Source organism: Gigantopelta aegis, chromosome 8 (assembly GCF_016097555.1).
Source record: "Gigantopelta aegis isolate Gae_Host chromosome 8, Gae_host_genome, whole genome shotgun sequence".
Classification (NCBI taxonomy): Eukaryota; Metazoa; Mollusca; class Gastropoda; order Neomphalida; family Peltospiridae; genus Gigantopelta; species Gigantopelta aegis.
This window is the reverse complement of record NC_054706.1, coordinates 50,548,253-50,571,083: the sequence shown is the minus strand read 5'-3', so window position 1 is coordinate 50,571,083 and position 22,831 is coordinate 50,548,253. Positions and strand designations below refer to the sequence as shown.

The 22,831-nt window shown below is 35.5% G+C and overlaps 1 protein-coding gene across 2 annotated transcripts in view; it reads left to right on the top strand.

The window, feature by feature from the left end:
• LOC121378847 (transient receptor potential cation channel subfamily M member-like 2) overlaps positions 1 to 12,640 on the top strand; it is a 62,375-nt gene extending 49,735 nt beyond the window's left edge. Inside the window, exons 7-13 of one of the 2 annotated variants that reach the window (XM_041507187.1) lie at positions 6 to 149; positions 3,267 to 3,503; positions 4,729 to 4,903; positions 7,287 to 7,443; positions 9,042 to 9,229; positions 10,316 to 10,397; positions 11,597 to 12,640. In XM_041507187.1, coding sequence (XP_041363121.1) covers positions 6 to 149; positions 3,267 to 3,503; positions 4,729 to 4,903; positions 7,287 to 7,443; positions 9,042 to 9,229; positions 10,316 to 10,397; positions 11,597 to 11,783 — 1,170 coding nt within the window. In that variant the 3' untranslated portion in view covers positions 11,784 to 12,640. The remainder of the gene's footprint in view (positions 1 to 5; positions 150 to 3,266; positions 3,504 to 4,728; positions 4,904 to 7,286; positions 7,444 to 9,041; positions 9,230 to 10,315; positions 10,398 to 11,596) is intronic. The other variant, XM_041507188.1, reaches the window with a different exon arrangement.
• The last annotated feature ends 10,191 nt before the right edge of the window (positions 12,641 to 22,831 follow it).

The following is a 22,831-nucleotide window of genomic DNA, read 5'->3' as shown; positions in this document are numbered from 1 at the left end:
TCCAGGTTTTCTACTTTGTGTTCCTGGCCATCTTCAGTTACTTTGTGTTGGTTGACCTGCGACCTGTGGAGGAACCCAATTCTCCGTCATTCTGGGAGTACATCACCTGGATCTGGGTGGCCACCATGGTGATTGAAGAACTTAGACAGGTGCACACTCCCATTATATCATTGTATACTAATCACTTCAAATCAGAGTGGCCATTGATGGGTCTCTTGGTGGGGTTTTTCCCCATCACAACTAGTGTTCAACGAATGGTATATCAAAAGCCGTGGTATATGCTGTTGTGAGAGCATATAAAAGATATGTTGTTGCTGTTAGATATAAATAATCTAATAGTATATGATGGCTGCAGCAGATTTTCTCCTTCCCTATTTAGAGCAAATGTTCAACTAAAAAATTGTTAGATATCAAATGAACATATTTGTTTACAAGTGTTACTAATGGAAATAAAAGCAAAAACCATATCACATTCGGCTTTCAAAAAGAAAACAGAAAATCTAAAAGAAGAAAACCTTAGCAAAGAAATAAAACTTTTAGAAGAATAGGATTTTGAATTGTTAGACGAGAAAAGAAACGAATTAATGGAACTCAGGAAACAAGTTAAAAGGACAGTTTATTAGGTCTGGGGCTAAGTGGATAGAGGAAGGTGAAAAACCAATTTTATAGTAAATTAATTTCTAGAATAGAGCTTAACAGTGGTAAGATAATAGTTGATCAAAAACAAATTTAGAAGAAACAAGAAATTTTTATATAAAATTATATTCTAAACTGGATAATAATAAATCAAAGATGGATGGAAATATTAGACATCTGAGAACTGTTAATATAAATAAGCTGTCAGAAGAAGAAGTAGATCGATGAATTGGAAGGAAGGAAAAGTTAAATATTCTTAAGCATTGGCATTTCTTAAAAGTATGAATAATTAAAAGAGTCCAGTCTCAGGTGGCTTTTCTGCAGAATTCTTTAAATTTTTCTCGCTCGATTTAGGACACTTCATTCCCAGACCCATTAATCACAGTTATGATATAAAAGAAATGTCAAATACACCAAACTTAGGAATAATTACAAAGCCAAATAAGCAAAACAGTTCCTTAAAAATTGGAGACAAATTACTGTTAAATTGTGTATATAAAATAGCTACTGGATGCATTGCAGAAAGAATTAAAACAGTATTGGATAAATTAATTGCTAAAGACCAAATTGGCTTCATTAAATGTAGATACATAAGCGAAAATATTAAACTCATATATGATATAATGCAATATACTGAAGTATATAAAATTCCTGGCTTCTTCCTCCTAATAGACCTTGAAAAAGCTTTCGATTCAGTTTCTTGGGACTTTATTGTACAAGCTTTAGATCTCTTTAATTTCAAATCATCAATAAAACAATGGATAAAATTATTTTATAGCAACTCTGAAGCTAGAATAATACAAAATGTATTCCTATCTGAAAGCTTTAAACTGCAAAGGGGCTGTAGACAAGGAGACCCTCTCTCACCATATATCTTTATAATCTGTGCTGAAATACTTGCAATATTAATAAGAAATTCAAAGGAAATCAAAGGTATTCAGATAGAAGGGGAAAATATTTAATTTCTCAATATGCAAATGATACAAATTTTATTTTGGATGGATCCCCCAAATCTCTGGACAATACTTTATTAATATTACATCATTATGCTAATGTTTCTGGCTTGAAAATTAACTATTCAAAGACAAAACGTATCTAGATAACCAGTAAAAAATTATCTAAAGAGCAGGGGTGGGGAAAAGCCCTTTTTTCCTGGTCTGGGACCGATTCTCGATCTCAGAGACCGATATAATTTTTTAAAAACGTATGTTTGCCGGTCCCACTTCTGTCATTCTTGTCGGTCTGAAGCATGTGTCCGTTTTTATTATTGGGGAAAATATGTTTTTGGTGGTGCATCTGCATGTGCATTTTGATTCTCAAGACTTGAACCGGTCCCAATTTTAATTTTAAAAATGGTCACTTGCATGCACCACTTCACTTTAATAGGCTAGACATTCGTTCAAAGCCGCGGAGTCGTTCACGAGATTAAACAGTCGTAAACAATAACACCCTTCTTGGTGAAAAGCTATCAAGGCATTACACTCTAATTAAAAGAAAGAACCCAGAGTTTGCAACTGGTTACAGTCATTGTCCTGTCTCGATAGAAGTGTCGTTGCAATCGACACCTGTGTACAGAGACTGGTCGGGTCAAGTGTCAAAAGAGTCCTGACAAAATTGCAAGAGGCCTTTGTGAAGTAAACACTGCTTTAAAATAACATAAAATCAACTGAAATATTCTATAAATCTATTTATTGTGGATTATTCAGTGTAGTGTATCTAATAATTATAAAGGTCTTGAAAATAATAAATGGTTTCAACCTTTTTTGTTGTTGTTATGATAACTTGAGCCAGTAGAGGTCAAGTGATTGGTTATCCAATCAGCGATGTCGTTAGTAATCAGTTAGTCTGAACACGTGCTAGATGAAGCTGTCAAAAAAGCCCGAATGGTGTGCCTGCTCCTTGTAAGTGTTTTGTACAATAAACATACAGTACTTCACATACGTTGTTTTCGCTTCCTATTTAATGCACAAATTTATTTTACGCAAGAATATATACCACGAGACTGCGTAGCGGTAGTGGTATGTTCTTTCGCAAAATAAACAAGTGCTATAAATAGGAAGCGAAAACAACGTATGTGAAGTTCTGTATTTATTACATACCTTCTTTTATGTTTTATAAAAACTGTTTTTAATTTAACGTCATAACAACACTTTGTTAAATCTATGATCAAAACTCCTTTCATGGATTTGCTTAACATTAAGAATCATACTCTGCGGCAGCCTTGTATAATGTTTCAAATACGATGTGACATAATTTGTAAATCATATATGACGTCAGTAAATAAAAGGCGCTAAATGCAGTAAAAATAAAAAGGGAATCCCCATTTAAAAGTTCCGGTCCAGATTGCACATATGTGTAATACAAAATACATGTATTACACGGTTTCAAAATATCTTTATCACTATAGTAAGATTGAATAGGTATGTAATAAATTGAATTGAAATTACTGAATACTAATACTCATACTTTATATACATATATGGGAGTTAAAATTAATAACTTATATTAATTTTTATCTATTTATTCCATTAGGCTAAATGTACACAATTGGATTTTTTCTTCTTTTATTTTGGCGATGTCATCAAACATTTTTTTTCTTTTCTTCATGTTTTATTTGTTCGTGATTCAAGTTAAAAACCCAGTACAAGATAAGTAACTGGTTCTCCAACATGTGGAACCGGTATGACCTGAGCATGTACAGCATGCTGATCATATGCATCATCCTGCGCTGCAGCCTGAACACCACCACCTTCATCTGGTGTCGCAGGATGTACAGCCTCACCCTCATCGTGTTCTACATGCGCGCCATGCAGTTCTTCTTGGCAGAGAAGAACATGGGACCCAAAGTGATCATGATAAAAAAGATGGTAAATAATGGGTAGACGTACACGCTTCTTCGTTTCAGTCACTGGTTGCCTGGGCCCATAATTTAGAAGCTATTTTAGCACTACGAAATCGTAAAACTACCGTAGGCTGTTACGTCAATACAGCACCTTCATCTGGTGTCGCAGGATGTACAGCCTCACCCTCATCGTGTTCTACATGCGCACCATGCAGTTCTTCTTGGCACAGAAGAACATGGGACCCAAAGTGATCATGATAATAAAGATGGTAAATAATGGGTAGACGTACTTGGTTCTTGGTTTCACTCACTGGTTGCCGGCTGTCGGCTAGTTGTTGAAAGATAATGTCTTCAGACTGCTGCCATTTTTATCATGCTTTCACTCATCCTCATTTATATGGGACAGAGCTATCCCATTAAAGAAAGCTAAGACATTTCTATCCCTATGGGATATCATGTGCTTGTGCTTAATATAACGTTGTTGATAGTATGACATCATATTAAAGTGAGATGGTGATGTGAGGTCATCAGACAACAATTTTAAATTGATATTTTGTAATTAAAACCTTCATTATAAAAGCTATCTAGTTAATTTGTAGTGTTGAATTATATTTAACACATGAAACAAACACGGCAGATATAATAATGTAGTTTATTTATGATAAAATAGTCAAATAAAAAGGATATCTTTTCAGCCATCTTTGTTTGTGTACAATAATAGTTTTACTGAATGGATGAGAGAAAGAGACTCCCATTATTTGCGGTCATATGGAATAGAAAAAGTACAACTTTGTAGTGAACATTTCTACTTTGGGACTTAGCAAGCCTTGTTCCAGAGGTTAAACTTTCCATCACCAAGGGAGTACTTTTTCTGTCACACATGACTGCATATGATTGAGTCTTATATTCAGTCAATAGAGCCATTTTAAGCACTAAGTGGTGGGATTTAGGTCAGTAGGTTGGGTGCTTTCCCAGTTTTCTTTGGTTATAGGATCAAGCCTCTTTGCCCCATGACTGGTATGTCTGCATCTAAGGTGTAGATAGAGTCCCTTATTTTTGGTAAAGTAATTATATTGATGTGGGTTGGGATTATTTATCAGTGCCACTGAACTACAATACATTATATTAACATTACAGACGACCACCTCATTACAAATTATTCTTACAGATTTGCAACTGTTACAGTTGCTATTGTTACCACTGTCATTTTTTTTGCTCATCATGTGACAGTTATTTTGATATTCTTTCAGCTCACTGATCTGTGGTCTTTCTTCTTCATCCTGCTGTTGTTTGTTCTGAGTTTTGGCGTCGCGTACCACGTGAATATATTTCCCAACTCACCCGTGTCGTGGGGCATTCTCAAGAACGTTCTATTGATGCCCTACCTGCAGATATACGGAGAGCTCTTCTTGGAAAAGATTGAAGGTGAATAGTTTTTTAATCATGTTTAGTGATATAATTATTGTTTCCTATTATACTGATATTATATTGATATTTCGAGAGAAAAAAAAAGAAGGAAAAATGTTGGTGATATGAATTAATTTAAAAACATTTAATATAGAATTTTTTAATGCAGTTAATTATTAATTAAAAGATAAACAGATCAGAATGTAATGTCGGTCCCTTGTCATTGTTACGACCGTGTAATAATATCTCTACATTTTGACAGGAGATGACAGTCTCTGCTATATTCATGTAATAATCTTTGTATATTATGACAGGAGATGACAGCTATTGTTATGCTTGTGTAATAATATCTGTATATTATGACAGGAGAGGACAGTCAGTGTTACAATCATGTAATAATTTCTGTATATTAGAAAGAAAAAGAAAGAAGTGTTTTATTTAACGACGCACTCAGAGGAAACCCGCTGTCGCCACTTCATGAGCTACTCTTTTCGATTAGCAGCAAGGGATCTTTTATATGTACCATCCCATACAGGATAGCACATACCACGGCCTTTGGTGTACCAGTCGTGGTGCACTGGCTGGAGCGAGAAATAGCCCAATGGGCCCACCGACTGGGATCGATCCTAAACCGACCGCGCATCAAGCGGGCGCTTACCACTGTGCTACGTCCCGCCCCTTCTGTATATTATGACAGAACATAACAATCAGTGTTACATTCATGTAATAATTTCTGTATATTGTGACACGAGAGGACAGTCAGTGTTGTTCTCATGTAATAATCTCTGTATATTATGGCAGGAGATAACAGTCTGTTAAATTCATGTAATAATCTGTATATTTTGACATGAGAGGACAGTCAGTGTTGTTCTCATGTAATAATCTCTGTATATTAAATATAGTGTTCGAGATTAAAAAAATTGGCCATTATCGGAGTTGGATACTAACATTTCAAAATCTGGTATCCCACCTAAGAATTTAGTATCCCACTTAAATGAAATTTATAAATAACATCGTAACAAACTTGGACGACATTGTTGTCATTCCCAGTCTATTGCTACGCTGCAATCGAAATCGCGAATTCATGAAATTTGCAATCAAACGGAATCGGCAAAAAGATTTGCTGCATCTATTTTTGAGTAATACTGACATAAATTAATATTTAGCAGTAATCTGTAAGTGTTTCTGACATTACTAATGATAAATGTACATGTATCAATTTTCTGCAGATGTGGAATTAATATCTCAAATAAAATTTAAACACAGGAAACATCCAACAAAAATAATAGCGACTTAGCCATTCCCAGTCTATTGCTACGCCGCTATTGTTCCAGTGTAGCATTAGATTGGGTACGAATTGGGGGAGATACTGTTATGGCATAGCATTAGACTGGGTACGAGCTCAAAAATACTGTTACTTAACTTCACCAGCAAAAAATAAAAACGCAGAATTAAAATAACCCAACAACATTATATGGTATCCCGGTGGGATACTGGATTATTGAAGTCTGGTATCCAAAATTAAATTCTGGTATCCCCGGGATATCGGGATACCGTTAATCTCGAACACTGTATTATGACAGGAGATAACAGTCAGTGTTACACTCATGTAATAATTTCTGTATATTGTGACAGGAGATAACAGTCAGTGTTACACTCATGTAATAATTTATGTATATTATGACAGGAGATCACAGTCAGTGTTACACTCATGTAATAATTTCTGTATATTATGACAGGAGATCACAGTCAGTGTTACACTCATGTAATAATTTCTGTATATTGTGACAGGAGATAACAGTCAGTGTTACACTCATGTAATAATTTCTGTATATTGTGACAGGAGATCACAGTCAGTGTTACACTCATGTAATAATTTCTGTATATTGTGACAGGAGATCACAGTCAGTGTTACACTCATGTAATAATTTCTGTATATTGTGACAGGAGATAACAGTCAGTGTTACACTCATGTAATAATTTCTGTATATTGTGACAGGAGATAACAGTCAGTGTTACACTCATGTAATAATTTCTGTATATTGTGACAGGAGATCACAGTCAGTGTTACACTCATGTAATAATTTCTGTATATTATGACAGGAGATCACAGTCAGTGTTACACTCATGTAATAATTTCTGTATATTTTGACATGAGAGGACAGCCAGTGTTGTTCTCATGTAATAATCTCTGTATATTATGACAGGAGAGGACAGTCAGTGTTAAACTCGTTTAATAATCTCTGTATATCATAACAAACAAAAAAGACAGTCCTGAGTATACTCGTTATCAGTACATCTGGCAGGAGGTGTTAAGCTTGTGTAATAATCTCTGTATATTATGACATGAGATGACAGTCAGTATTGCACTTGTTATAATAATGTGTGTATACTATTCCAGGAGAAGACAGTCCCAGCTGTACCCGCAATCAGACGATCTGGCAGGAGGTTCCCGACATGCGCTGCCCCGAGGAGAACGACCTCAGCACAGTCCTGCTGGCCGTGTACATGCTGCTTACCAACATCCTGCTCGTCAACCTTCTCATCGCCATGTTCAGGTCAGTTCACACAGCAAACGTCACTAGAACACATCAATTTATTAATCATCGGCAGTTGCAGGTCAATCATTTGGTAATTCTGAAATAGTCCGTTCACAGAATGAACTTCACCAAAAACTGTACAGTCAGAGAAATAATGAATGAATGAATGTTTAACGACACCCCAGCACAAAAATATAAATAAATAAAGTTAAAGTTTGTTTTGTTTAATGACACCACTAGAGCACGTCGATTTATTAATCATCAGCTGTTGGATGTCGAACATTTGGTAATTCTGACATATAGTCAGTTTACAGAGCGAATTTCACCAACAGCAGTCATAGTTTATTAATCATTGGCTGTTGGATATAAAAACATTTGGTACAACAGACATAGAAATAAAGTTAACGTTTTTTGGGTTTTTTTAACGACACCACTAGAGCACTTTGATTTATTAATCATCGGCTGTTGGATGTTAAATATTTGGTACAACAGTCATAAAAATAATGTTAAAGTTTGTTTTGTTTAATGACACCACTAGAGCTATTGGATGTCAAATATTTGGTAAGTCTGACATAGTCTTTGAGAGGAAACCCGCTACATTTTTCCATTAGTAGCAAGGGATCTTTTATATGCACCATCCCACAGACAGGATAGCACATACTACAGCCTTTAATTGATATACCAGTCGTGGTGCACTGAATGGAATGAGAAATATCCCAGTAGGCCCACTCACAAGAATCGATCCCACATCGACCTCGCATCAGGCAAGTGCTCTACCACTGGGCTACGTCTTGCCCTGTCATATATATAAGGAGAATATTTAGCTAGTACATCAGATAAATACATAGACAAAACTACATATATGTGGTTTTCTGATTTATGTATTCCACGAGTGTGTATTTCCTGCAGGAAACACCGATATGTAGTTTTGTATTTAATACATACCCTAAATTGGAATTTTGTTTCCAAATAATAGTTTTTAAAAATGTAACACTGCTAGCTAATGACGGGAATTCTCAATTTACACAACTAATTTAGGTCAGCTGTGTTACTACACAGACTGATGAACCACCAATTATTACATATAGGAATATAGTTTTATTTAAACAATAAACAGAAATAAGAAAGAATTAGTGAAAAGTTACCTATAATTTTAATGATATTGTTTGAAATCCGGAAAGCATTATAGAAACTTAAAGAAAATTCTCTTCTTAACTTTTTAAGGAGTTTTAGACTATTAACTACTCAGTTGCCCCCCCCCCCCCCCCCAAACAAAAATTCCTAGCTACGGCCATGCATAGGAGAGTAATGTATCATAGTTGTTAACAATGTGGTTTGATCTTTAGGTAGCCGATGATTCAAAAACATTAATTATATCTGCATAACCAGTGAGTAACCTAATCCTAGCACACAGGCAATACAGTTTTGTAATACAATGACATTCCAGATGTATATTTAAAAACTTAAATTTTATTTTGTTGATTAGTTTATCCTACTACGGTATTTTCTTTGATTGAAAAGCTCATAGTAACTCCCAGAACTTGCAAGTTTTCCCGATTTCCCCCCATTATTGTTAATAGTCATTTCTCTGATACTAACTGTGTTTTCTTTTTCAGTTGTACATTCAACACAGTTCAAGAAAACTCAATGAAAGTTTGGCATTTTTATCGCTTTTCTCTCGTTCATGAATATTACGACCGCCCAACACTTGTGCCTCCAATAATCATCATCAACCACATGCTCCGTATCTTGCGTTTGCTCATATTCAAAACATGTAAAACATGCAAAAAGGCAAATGCTTTCAGTGAGTATTTTATTTATTTATTTATTTATTTATTTATTTATTTTTATTACTATTATTATTATATTTTTTTTGTTTTTTGTTAAGTAATCACCTGTCAATAAACCTATTCTGTTATTCTCTGATTCAGCCATTTAGAAAAAAATTACCTGTATTAAACAGTTGCCTGGCTAAAGAGGTCATTTCCTATTCTTCTCAATCATTTTGTGATTATACCATATGACCTGTATTAATTAAGCAGACACCTGTCCTCATAGACCATATTTTAAAATATTTTTATATGTTTCTGTGTAACACATGTACAGGTATATTAATTGTATCATAAGCCAGTGAGTAAGGTAGCAAAAGTTATAGTGTCATTGGTTGATTATATCATCCGGGACTTTTTAAAGTTTCATCTTTAGCTTGGAGATGTGGAGTGGTGTCGCTCGTGTCAAATATTCCTTTTCATATTATTTCAAGTTCTGTACAATTAGTTTATTACCAGTACTTCGTAAGATAATTTGTGATAGCTACTGTATGTATAGTATTTAATAGTTGATGTTTTTAAGCCCCAATGTCAAGGATAATTTTAACATGGATGATAGATCATTAAGTCTTATTTTCTACCATTAACCCCTGCACCATTTGTGTTTTTCTTTTAGTATGAATAAAGGTAATTAACTTCTTCGAAGGCCTTTAAAATATACTGAAGTATACATAAATATTTGTGTTTGTAAATTTTAGTTTTTTGTATTCTGTTTCGACTCAAATTTATAATGTTTGTAACAACATCACTATAGCACTTTGAATTATTAATCATTGGTTATTGGATGTCAAACAGTTCGTAATTCTGACATAATCTTAGAGAGGAAACCTGCTACATTTTTCCATTAGTAGCAAGGGATTTTTTATATGCACCATCCCAAAAACATGACAGCATACACCATGTCCTTTGATCTACTAGTCATGATGCACTGGCTGGAACGAGAAGTAGCCCAATGGGCCACCGATGGTGATTGGTCTCAGACGAACTACTCATAAGGCGAGCACTTTATAACTGAGCAACGTCTCGCCCCCAAATGTAAATGTCTTTATTTAAATTTGCAGAGGAAGTGCACATCGAGAGAGACAATGACCGTTTGAATTCGTTTGAGAATAATATGGCTGCAAAATGCTACCTGGCTAAAAGGTATGTTATGTGAGACATTGTAACCTATGTTTAAAACATTTTATAAAATTCAATTCTCCTAAGGGTTAAAAAAAAAAAAAATTAAGTGCCTGTAACCCAGTTTATTTTGTGTAACCCATTAGGATTATAAACTTAAACCTAGTGATGTTTCAATGATCGAATATAAATGAACATTTATCAATTTAGTCCTGCCCATTTGAAGAAAAAATCAAGACAATAAGTACACCAAGGGGATTCAGTCCTATGATTAGAGCCGGTTTAAAAATCTGCGGGGCCTATAGCACAAATAACAGCAGGGCCTCCTTCCCAAGAACCAGCCTCGGTGGCGTCGTGGTTAGGCCATCGGTCTACAGGCTGGTAGGTACTGGGTTCGGATCCCAGTCGAGGCATGGGATTTTTAATCCAGATACCGACTCCAAACCCTGAGTGAGTGCTCCGCAAGACTCAATGGGTAGGTGTAAACCACTTGCACCGACCAGTGATCCATAACTGGTTCAACAAAGGCCATGGTTTGTGCTATCCTGCCTGTGGGAAGTGCAAATAAAAGATCCCTTGCTGCTAATCGGAAAGAGTAGCCCATGAAGTGGCGACAGTGGGTTTCCTCTCAAAATCTGTGTGGTCCTTAACCATATGTCTGACGCCATATAACCGTAAATAAAATGTGTTGAGTGCGTCGTTAAATAAAACATTTCTTTCTTTCCTTCCAAAGATATATATTTTGCAACCCACTCGACGAGAGGGTAAAAATGACCTGGGGGGAATAAATGTACACGTCACCGCGGGGCCCCTTGAAGCACGGGAATAAAATAAAATTCCTTTATGCATCTTATTTCCAGAGCTAAACATGGATGTCAAATCATGCCATTGCATTGCATTCCACACATTCAACTTTTGTGTTCCCTCCATGTCTGATGACCATATAATGTAACCGGTGGCAAGCATATGGCAAAATAACGTTTAAAAAAACAAGTGCCGTTGCTTTTACGGGTACTCGAGACCTGTGAACAGACTCGACTCTAGCTAAAACTCAGCCTGTGCCTGAGTATTCGTGGAGACCCTACCGGCCACTAATGTAGTATCCTCCATGAAACATTATAAACAGAAGTCTTTTTAAAGGAAATGTTTTCAACTTTATTTTCACTGTCTATTCTCGTCTTGAGTTTTACCACATCTTTATTTCTCTCTTCCTGTCATTTCAGCTCGGCTTCAGGTGAAACTGCAGTTTTGCGTCAGAGTGTGGATGATTTGTCCGAGCAGTCTAGCCAGCAGACTCTCAGTCAGATAATGCATATATTGGAGATACTGGTGAAACAGAAGGAGGGTGTACACACAAGCCCTGAACAACATCACATTGACGAAGCAACCAAAGATGACTATGATGTATAAAAATGAAACACAGACAAAGTTAAAACAGATAGACCTGCTCAAGTGACTGTGTCAGATATTCAACTGTTGACCGATTTCTATTCATTTTTATTTTTACATATATATTGTGTTGGACTAAACATACAGTAATCAGATTATTTTATACATTTTTATAATCTAATTTTTTAAAGTTATCAAAATTTAATTCTAAATCAGTTGATAAAAAAAAATCAAGAACAGACTTGTTCAGTAGATTGTTTCAGAGATTTTAATCTCTTTTGAGTGACTCCTATTTATTCTTTTCTCCTTTTTTTTTCCATATATTCATTTGACTAAAAATAGAGTAGTCAGATTTTTTTTAAATAATAATTTTATAATCTACTTTTTTTTTACAAAGGAATTAACATTTAACAAAATGTTTTTTTAAAATGTGCTAAGATAATTGTTTCACAAATTTTGCTTTAATTTTACTCTCGATTTCCTGGCTTTCCTGAAGTAGTGGAACTATTTTTCGAAATTATATAATGTATTTTATAATTTAACACCATAAGTCGTATTATATGATGGCAGACTAGCTGACTATTTGTTTGTGCAGACTGTCATAATTCAACTGCAGGAAATACAAAGTAAGTCTTTGTCAAAACGATGTGATGCGATGCGATAAGGTATTTACGTGCTCATATACCACTGGAGTTTTGAGCACACCTGTAACGGGCTTAATTTCTGACAACGCTAGTGGGCCAGGAAGGGGGGGGGGGGGTGGGGGTAAGTTTGACGTGGGCGTAATTTGGAAAATATATTTAGTGGTCGGTCAAAGACCTAAGTCCTAAAATAAACCTGCTTCATTCCACTCATGTCTGGACTAAGAAATTAAATTCCAAAAATAAATTAGACTGTTCAGCCTAAAAGGTTTTAAGGTGATTTGAGGATTTGAATGGGCGCCAAAGTAAAGTGCGTTGGACTGTTTACAAAAAAATGAACATAAAATTTTGAACTGCGGCCCAAAACTTTTAAGTCCAACTAACCCCCCAAAAGGAGGTTACCTGTCCTGAAAAAGGCAGCGATTACGGGTATGAGGTTAAGTACTTGGCGTTGCATTGTGGTACCAGCTTCCTATACCGGTGAGCTAGCAAGTCGTTTGCTGGACGTAACTGGCGCCTGTGATGATCTTCAGTATCTGATGAACGGTGTTGTTTGTCCATGTCCTTGCTGAGGATCGCTTGTCTGTACTGGACGTCGCGGTGTCACAACACCACAAGTACTATCGTCCCATCCTCCAGCTCCTTGGTGTGGATTCCCACTTCATTGCCGTCCTAAGGGTTACCTCGTTGATTCTTCCCGGCAATGAGTTGACATCTGTTGTGTCTCCAACCAAGTAGCGAGCATACTGGGGTTTGATCTTCTTAACTGCAATGCTCCAGTTGGCGTCCCCGTTCCTGGCGGTGGCGGAAGGTCGGGTCTTGGCTGGCTAGTCGTCTGGTAGAGTGACTGCCTTCCGTTCGCAACAGCAACATCCATAGGGGTCGAGGCGGAGGCCCCCGGGGGTAGGGGCCTCGACGCTGGCTGTGGAGTCTTGCATATTTCAGTGTCCAAGTCCGGCGTCGACTCTTCCAGAGATGGCTCAATCCGTGTAGACTGTTCTGGCTTCTTCTGTTTGTCAGGGGTGAGGGGAGCAGCGACGCAGAACAATAGTGTACTTTAGAAATAGATTAGTATGGTAGTACAGCATGTAATTAAACACAGAGTAACTACAACAGTTATCTCAAAGTACTGTTATTTATAGCATACAGTTTATCTTGTATATCTTACGTGAACAGTCCTTACTGCTGATGTTATATCAACATGGTTATTATTGCCACATTTTTACCATTTCACCCACTACTTTATGCCACGAGGTCATGGTGTTATGATCCTAACTCCTGCAATTAAGGAAATGTTCTCGGCAAAAAAAGAAAACATGCCACTGAAAACAAAAACTGAATATAGTCCCAAAGCAAAAAGTGCCCTGGAGAATTAAAAACTACTGAGCAATCTCAACGCATTGCCGATGGTCGTGGGCAATTTCAGTGGTTGTGGTCCACATCATAAACATGTGCTTTGATTGGCCAGTAGATTGTCAACAGCCAAGTTATATTATAAATAGCAAATAGATCTGCAGGATTCTTCTACTTATTGTGTTCCTCGTTATCTTTTATCTTGTCTCAACTTTTTACATTCAATGTTACGTTTTTGCCTTTGCTTTTGTTTTTCAAAAACTATAAGTCCTAAATCAATGAAACTTCGTTTGTAGTTGTATTTGTGGATGTTCATCTTAATTAATTTTTAACTCATTATACCTTGTAGGCTTGTACTAGATAGATTAATCGTGAATTTTACATCACAAATTATTTTTTATGTACATACATTTTAATATTCAATTTAGTGCATTTTAAAATGTCTAACATGTATTGAAATAAAATTATATCTGTATAGTTTCATCTATAATCATCTTCATATCAGTTTATAGTTGGCAAGATATTTTAATTTTGTGAAATTTGTGTTTTAATTGGATATGACAAATGATTGCCAATTAGATATTGGTTGTCAATAGTTGCAGACACTGCAACTTGACTGTCAAGTTCAATTTGTCTGCAGACACTGCAACTTGACTCAGTTTTAATGCTGAGCTTAACCAGTTTACAATTTGTTGCTACAATAGAATAGCTGCAAGTAAAAGTGAGTTTTTTAATGGTATTTTTTTAAGCATTAAGCAGAATTAACATTATCATACTGTATTTTATAAAAACGACTTATAGATTGTGATCTGTAAATACACATGTACATCACTGCTACTCAAGATTTTCTCGCTTTTGCATTCTGTCCTTGTTCTTTGATAACTACTTTTTGTTAACTCTACTGGTTTACATTTTGAGTGTTTTATTTTTTATAATATTTACTGTTTTATGCCATTTATTGTTGAAATCCATATTTGTTATTAGACCTATTGAATTCTCTGGAAATAAAAATCATAATATTTGGAATAATGAATAATATTTTTGTCTTTTGTAAAGTGACTTAAGAATCTGGACCTATATTATTCCATGAGCATTAAGCAATAACATGAAAACAATGATAACATACATCAAGATGTTTTTTAATACCCTTTTTTTTTTTTGTTAGAAATTGGTTGCTGTACATAATCCGTCCTTGAATCATATGTTTTCATATACGTTTGTTGTAGTTTTTGTATATGTTTTTTTTTTTTAACAAATATACATTTTGTTATACATGATGCTGTGACTTTTGATCAGTAATATAAAACATAGTCTAACATTTACAAAGCAATCTGATAATTGAAAACTTGCATAAACCATTTATGGGTTACGCAAAAACAAATTCAGATAACCCATTTTGATTTTTCGGTAACCCATCATGAACATGTAAATGATGTCACAAATTCAATGTGCGAACGAAAAATGGGTTACGCAAACTATACTTACGCGAGCGATGTATGAACGAAACTATCGCTCTCACAATTTTCAGAGGTCTGGTTTAGATTTCACAGTTAAAACGTTATTCAGTTATAAAGACTGAAAAGACAAGTGTCAGTCACTGACATTATTTTTTACTTTTCAGTCATCACAACTGAATACCTCAAGCTTTTAACGGTGAAGTCTGAATGTTACACAATAACTGTTTACCTTTATACACAAACAATACATCAAGATGTTTTTTAATACCCTGTTTCATCTGTTAGAAATTGGTTGCTGTACATAATCCGTCCTTGAATCATATGTTTTCATATACGTTTGTTGTAGTTTTTGTATATGTTTTTTTTTTTTAACAAATATACATTTTGTTATACATGATGCTGTGACTTTTGATCAGTAATATAAAACATAGTCTAACATTTACAAAGCAATCTGATAATTGAAAACTTGCATAAACCATTTATGGGTTACGCAAAAACAAATTCAGATAACCCATTTTGATTTTTCGGTAACCCATCATGAACATGTAAATGATGTCACAAATTCAATGTGCGAACGAAAAATGGGTTACGCAAACTATACTTACGCGAGCGATGTATGAACGAAACTATCGCTCTCACAATTTTCAGAGGTCTGGTTTAGATTTCACAGTTAAAACGTTATTCAGTTATAAAGACTGAAAAGACAAGTGTCAGTCACTGACATTATTTTTTACTTTTCAGTCATCACAACTGAATACCTCAAGCTTTTAACGGTGAAGTCTGAATGTTACACAATAACTGTTTACCTTTATACACAAACAATACATCAAGATGTTTTTTAATACCCTGTTTCATCTGTTAGAAATTGGTTGCTGTACATAATCCGTCCTTGAATCATATGTTTTCATATACGTTTGTTGTAGTTTTTGTATATGTTTTTTTTTTTTAACAAATATACATTTTGTTATACATGATGCTGTGACTTTTGATCAGTAATATAAAACATAGTCTAACATTTACAAAGCAATCTGATAATTGAAAACTTGCATAAACCATTTATGGGTTACGCAAAAACAAATTCAGATAACCCATTTTGATTTTTCGGTAACCCATCATGAACATGTAAATGATGTCACAAATTCAATGTGCGAACGAAAAATGGGTTACGCAAACTATACTTACGCGAGCGATGTATGAACGAAACTATCGCTCTCACAATGTTCAGAGGTCTGGTTTAGATTTCACAGTTAAAACGTTATTTAGTTATAAAGACTGAAAAGACAAGCGTCACTCACTGACATTATTTTTTACTTTTCAGTCGTCACAACTGAATACCTCAAGCTTTTAACTGTGAAGTCTGAATGTTACACAATAACTGTTTACCTTTATACACATACTTAATACATTTTATTGTGTTTTTCACAATATTCAGACATAGTAGCACAGAGATTTCCATCAAATGGACTCACAAATTACATGTATATTTGTATATTTAATTTGTTAGGAAATTACTGTTAATCAACCATCAACAGTTATCATATTATATGTTCTTAAGGTATTTTGGTCTATAATTGAATTATGACTTAATACCCGTAATTTTTGTGCTGGGGTGTCGTTAAACATCTATTCTATTCTATTCATACCCATAAATCAATGGGTGGGGGAATTTGTTTTAAATCCAGCGTATTTTAATTGAGAAACTGAATGTGTGGAATATACATATCTGCAGCAGTCAGACATTCACCAGATAGGAATTAACATTGAATTTGGCAAATCCATTTAATAACAAATTGTACAAAAAGCTAATTTAGCAATCAATGTGTATATGAGCCTTTAATTTGTTGAATTTGCCATGGCTTGAGAGAATTTGAATTTGGTTGCACATTTTCAAACAAAATTCACCAAGTGGTTGACATTATTAGCCATCATAGATCCTGATATGTTATGTTTTTCAATCCCTTAATGACTTTTATTTGTTTTATTTATAAAATGTTCTGTATTAATTAAAAATGCATAATATGCATACTCAACAAAATTAATTATTTTAGCAATGGTTGATCGCAGATGGCTTACAAACATTGTTGTGGTAAAATTTGGGTTATTAAATTTGACCCATGATAATGGAAAATTCTTGCTCATGGTGCAGTTTTGTGGAGAGGTTTTATTTTTGCATTTATGAAAACTAAAGAAATGTATGTTCATCTACGTTTCGTTAGATTTTGGTTTGTAACAAACGTCATTTTGTTTGCTGTAAATTATTGTTTAAGAACATGCTACAGTTTAAACAATTTGAACAGAAAAAAGATGTAATATTTGTTTACCATATTTAAGAAAAAATGCCAAAAATACCTACTACCCTTTAATTAATTTGTTTGAATATAAATCATTGTGAATAACCAAGCAGTAATAAAATTGTGATTTTGAACTTTTTTATTTAAATAATACATAATAATACACTAAAATAATTATATACACCAATCTTTTATTTCTTATCATGTGTATTATATGTAATGAATTTGTGTCATTGTGTTCGGTCACAAGAAGATATATTCACTAATAAACTATTATAATGTATATTAAATGAATATTACATTTTTATAATTATTTATTTATTTGTATAATACAAAATGTGATATCACAAATTACATCAGCAATTATATATTAAATAAAAGAAGATATTTTATAGAGTCCTGAATTTTTATTCATAATTATATCAATTTAAAACTAAATTAGTTCTTTCTGGAATAACATGGACATTGGTTGTAATGGTATAATGTTCATAAAGGATGAAAATACACTAGTTTTATTTATGCATTTTTTAGACGTCATTTTAAATGCCCACGCCCACAGACAAGGTATATCCTCAATATTTAAATCAGGTGCATAAATCTCAATTCCACCAGCCACTCTCGGCTTGTATTTTAGACTTCCAGAGTATCCAAGGAGACTGACTGTTGTTTCAAAGGAAACCACAGGATCTGCCAGAGTAAGGACTGAAGATGACCACTTTAAAGTGATGGCATAGACTTCAGTTCCAGTCGTCCCAGTCTTGCTAGTGTACCTTTAACACAACAACATTATATAACAATTTAGAAAACTCTCTCACACACACACACACACACACACACACACACACACACACACACACACACACACACACACACACACACACACTACAAAGAACCACAGACCATTGAAGATCAAAGAACTAACCACACCCCTGGTGTCATGGAGTCATTTTGATATTTCCATGGCTTGGTGGCGTAAATAGCATCACCGTTCACATCCAGCCATGATCCCATTTGTCGCAGTCGCTCCTCGTAGATTGGTGCAATTGTTCCGTAGGATGTTGGGCCCACATTCACCAGACGGTTCCCACCAAAACATGAAAAGTACTGTGTTTAATGTTAAATATTGGTTTAGTAGAGTACAGATTCAAGCCATGCTGTATTAAAAAAAAACACATCACCACTTGTCTAACAAGAGTTAAAGCCTGGACTATAACTTTGAACACTGGTACAGTAGAGTTGATTTTTGTTTATGTGATACCACATTGGCTATTGGTGTCAACATTTTTGTGATTCTAATATGTAGTCTTCAAGGGATTTTAGATATGCACAGAAAGAGCAACACATACTAAAGCCTTTGATATGCCATTTGATATACGGCTGGTAGTAGGTAAGACCTGGACTTTACAAAACTTAGAATTCTGGTACAGTAGAGTTAAGGTCCATCTTCTTTTCATTTATTTCACGACGTCACCAAGGCCAGTGTCCATTCTCTATAACACCTTGAACACTGGTCTAGTAGAGTGAGGCACAGGCTTATTTAATATTTGAATACCAGTCTAGTAGAGTTCCAGCCCATGTAGGATGTGCCCAGCATACGTGTTCTGCTGTTCACCAAGACTAACAATAAATTATGTCGCAAAGTGCCAGGCTCACGTTTCACACAGCTGCTGTCCATAGATAAGTAAAGTTTGTTTTATTTAACGACGCCACTAGAGCACATTGATTTTTTATCTTATCATCGGCTATTGAACGTCAAACATACGGTCATTCTGACACTGTTTTTTAAAGGAAACCCGCTGTCGCCACATAGGCTACTCTTCTAAAACAGGCAGCAAGGGATATTTTATTTATGCGTCCCACAGGCAGGATAGCATAAACCATGGCCTTTGTTGAACCAGTTATTGATCACTGGTAGGTGCAAGTGGTTTACACCTACCCGCGGAGCACTCACTCAGGGTTTGGAGTCGGTATCCAGATTAAAAATCCCATGCCTCGACTAGAATCCGAACCCAGTACCTACCAGCCTGTAGACCGATGGCCAAACCACGACGCCACCGAGGCCGGTATGCTATCCATAGATCAGTACAGGTGCATGTATGTGCTGGGGTATCATTAAACAAACATTAAAGGGACAGTCCAGAGTTGTGAAATGTTTCCGACCAATTGAGTCTTTTTCGATGACGTAACATACAAGTTAAATACATTTTATTTAAAATATCAGTATCTGTATTTATAAGGTGTTTCTTGTCGTAACATTTGTGTACATGTAGTAGCCCAAACCGGATTTTACCTCCCAATAATTTCGTACCAACGACAAAATATATATCACGAATTAAAGTAAAAACTGAGTGCTACAAACATTAGTATATGACCGCAAATGCATTCGATATACAGACACTGGTATTCTAAACAAGAAAATTTATTTTGGTATTAAATAGTAGTCACCAACAAGGCTCTGTTATCGCAAACATCTTACAATGGCTGCAAACTCAGGAAAGTCCCTTTAATTAAAACTGAATTTTATAAATATATATCATTATTAAATTGCAAGAAAGCTAATTTGAAAATCAGAAATATAATTCTTTATAGAGCATTAATTGTGTTGTATTTCATTTAGCTTATTGAAACTTGAATTGACAACAGATTTTTTTAACAAGTTAACCAAATTGCTAATCATTTTTTTCAGTCCCTGATTAATGTAAAATGATTACTACCTGACAACTTCAATAAGCAAGGCAATGAGTTCCTTTATTGAATAAAGTTCATCCACAGTTGCAGTGCGTCTGTATCCCCAGGAAGATTTATCAATAGCCATACAATCCTCCCATTTATTGACAAAGTTCTCTTCAACTGTTTTATGTAACAATGCGTCGTGCTTGCAAGTCATTTTTGCATTGTACAGCAAGATTGCACTATTGCAAGAATTTGATGAATTAATCCTGAGGACTGTTAGTGGATATTAATAATAATGGTGATGTGCAATTATAAAAGAATGTTGGCTTACACCTAGACTGCTTACAAAAGTAAAGGAAGTTTGGTACGTGAAAGGTTTCTAAAGTTTGACCAACAGTTTGATATTAAATTATTAAATTCCAAAAGCCTACAGTTGGTCTGCTTAAAATAAAATTTTAAAAAGTTTGGTACCGGTATGTTTATTTTCAAACGTTTGACCAACATTTTAACATTAAATTTCAAAAGCCTATATTTACTCATGCGGTAGTTGCTAGTTTCACTTTTCGCTTTTAAAAGTTTTTAATTTAACTTTGGCCAACATTTTAACATTAAATTTCAACAATCTAATTAAAATTAGCTCCACTATTACATGTGGATCTAAAGACAGCCAGTTGGAGCTCATGTCCACCAATCAAAACCTTACTTGCAGAATCCTGCCAGTGATTTAAAAATAATTTGAAAACATTCCGAATTATCCTGAGGGTATACGACATGTTTCGTGTGAATTACGAATGCCTTAAAACATGTTTTATTTTATAAAATAAATAATTTTAATGTAAAACTGAAGACTGATTTAGTTTTTTTAAATTTTATAAATAAATAAATAATTTTTAATGTAAAATTGAAGACTGATAACCCACCCCGTACGTATTGGTATGGTTCGCTGTACTGCGGCCACTAAAATAGACTCGCCCGATATTTTTAGAATTTGTATGCTCCCAAATAACGTTATAAAAGGCGAAGTGTGATTGGTCAATATTTAAATTATTATTTACAGACGAAATGTTACCTGGACATTGGGGACTACGCAGTGTTGTTAGTTTTAAATCACTGGCAGGATTCTGCAAGTAAGGTTTTGATTGGTGGACATGAGCTCCAACTGGCTGTCTTTAGATCCACATGTAATAGTAGAGCTAATTTTAATTAGATTGAAATTTCAAAAGCTTACATTTAGTCTGCTTAAAAGAAAGACTTGCGGAAACACCAATAATAAAAGCAACACACCAGTCATGGACAGAATCAGAAGGCTGCTGACTAATGAAGAAGAACAAGAAAAAAGACAGAACACTTCCATGAAGTTCTTAACAGGCCAGATCCACAACTCCCAGCAGACATTCAACTCCCAGCAGAAAAAGGTCAGGTCAGGTAAATAGTTTAACGTGAGTATATACCACGAAGGTTTCACACACGCTTGTCCTGGGCTTAATCTCTGGCCTTTGCCAGTGACTAAGTCCAGGACAAAGGGGGGGGGGGGGAGATTGAGTTTGAAATGGTCGGAATTTGCAATAAGTATTTAGTAGCGTCCAGCGACTGCGCGGACCGACTAGTAGACACCGAAAATGGGCCATGTTCTGATTGGCTGAATTTCGATTCCTTCGGGTCTAACTAGAAAAACCTAAGTCTACGGAGAATAACATCATGTCCGGACTAAGAATTTAAACCCAAAAATAAGTTTGACTGCTCAGCCGAAAAGGTTTTAAGGTGATTTGAGCAATTGAATGGGCGCCAAAGTAAAATGCGTTGGACTATTTATAAAAAAATAAACATACGAATTTTGAAGCTCGATCGAAAAATGTTTAAAGTCCAACTAAGCCCAAAAAGGAGGATACCTGTCCTAGGTAAGGTTGGTCTACTTCGGGGAGCCTGGAGTATCTCGGAGTGACGGCAGCTGTTCCTTGAGTTGGCGCAAGCTCTTGATTACCAGGGAATAGTCGGGGCCGCAGACCGCTTTGAGCATCTTGTGGATCGATCTGTTGTCGAGCTTCCAGAACAAGATGCATTGCCTGTAGGTCTGGTCCCTTCGGTGCGTGACGACTATTCCCTTAGTTCCACCGAAGATTTTGGAGTGGAGCTCATAACTGCTGCCGTCATCCAGTGTTTTCCAATTGGCATTGAGAAAACCTCCCCGAAGTAGGTGTGGATCGCGCGTGTCCCCCTGCATATACTGATGCAGTTAACGACGAAGTCCACAGATGGCAAGACTCCATTCGTCGTCCTCAGGGGGGGGGGGGGGGGGCGGCTTCCGGCGGCGCTTGGTCTTGGCTGGCTGGGTGGTCGGTGATGTCGCCTTCCTCTTCGCCAGCAGAAAAAGACCTGGAGATAGAGACGTCCCCACCAACGAAAGCTGAGATTAAAGCAACAATAGCCACTTTGAGGAACAACAGATCACCAGGAACAGATTCGTTATGTGCAGAAGTTTTTAAGACTGACACTGAGACAGCAGCTGGAATCCTACACCCTCCCTTTGTAGAAATGTGGGGAAAAGAATAACTACCCGATGACTGGACACATGGAAGGATAATCAAATTACCAACAAAAAAAGGAATTTAGCAGACTGCAGCAATTGGAGGGGAATTACTCTACTCTCCAAGTAC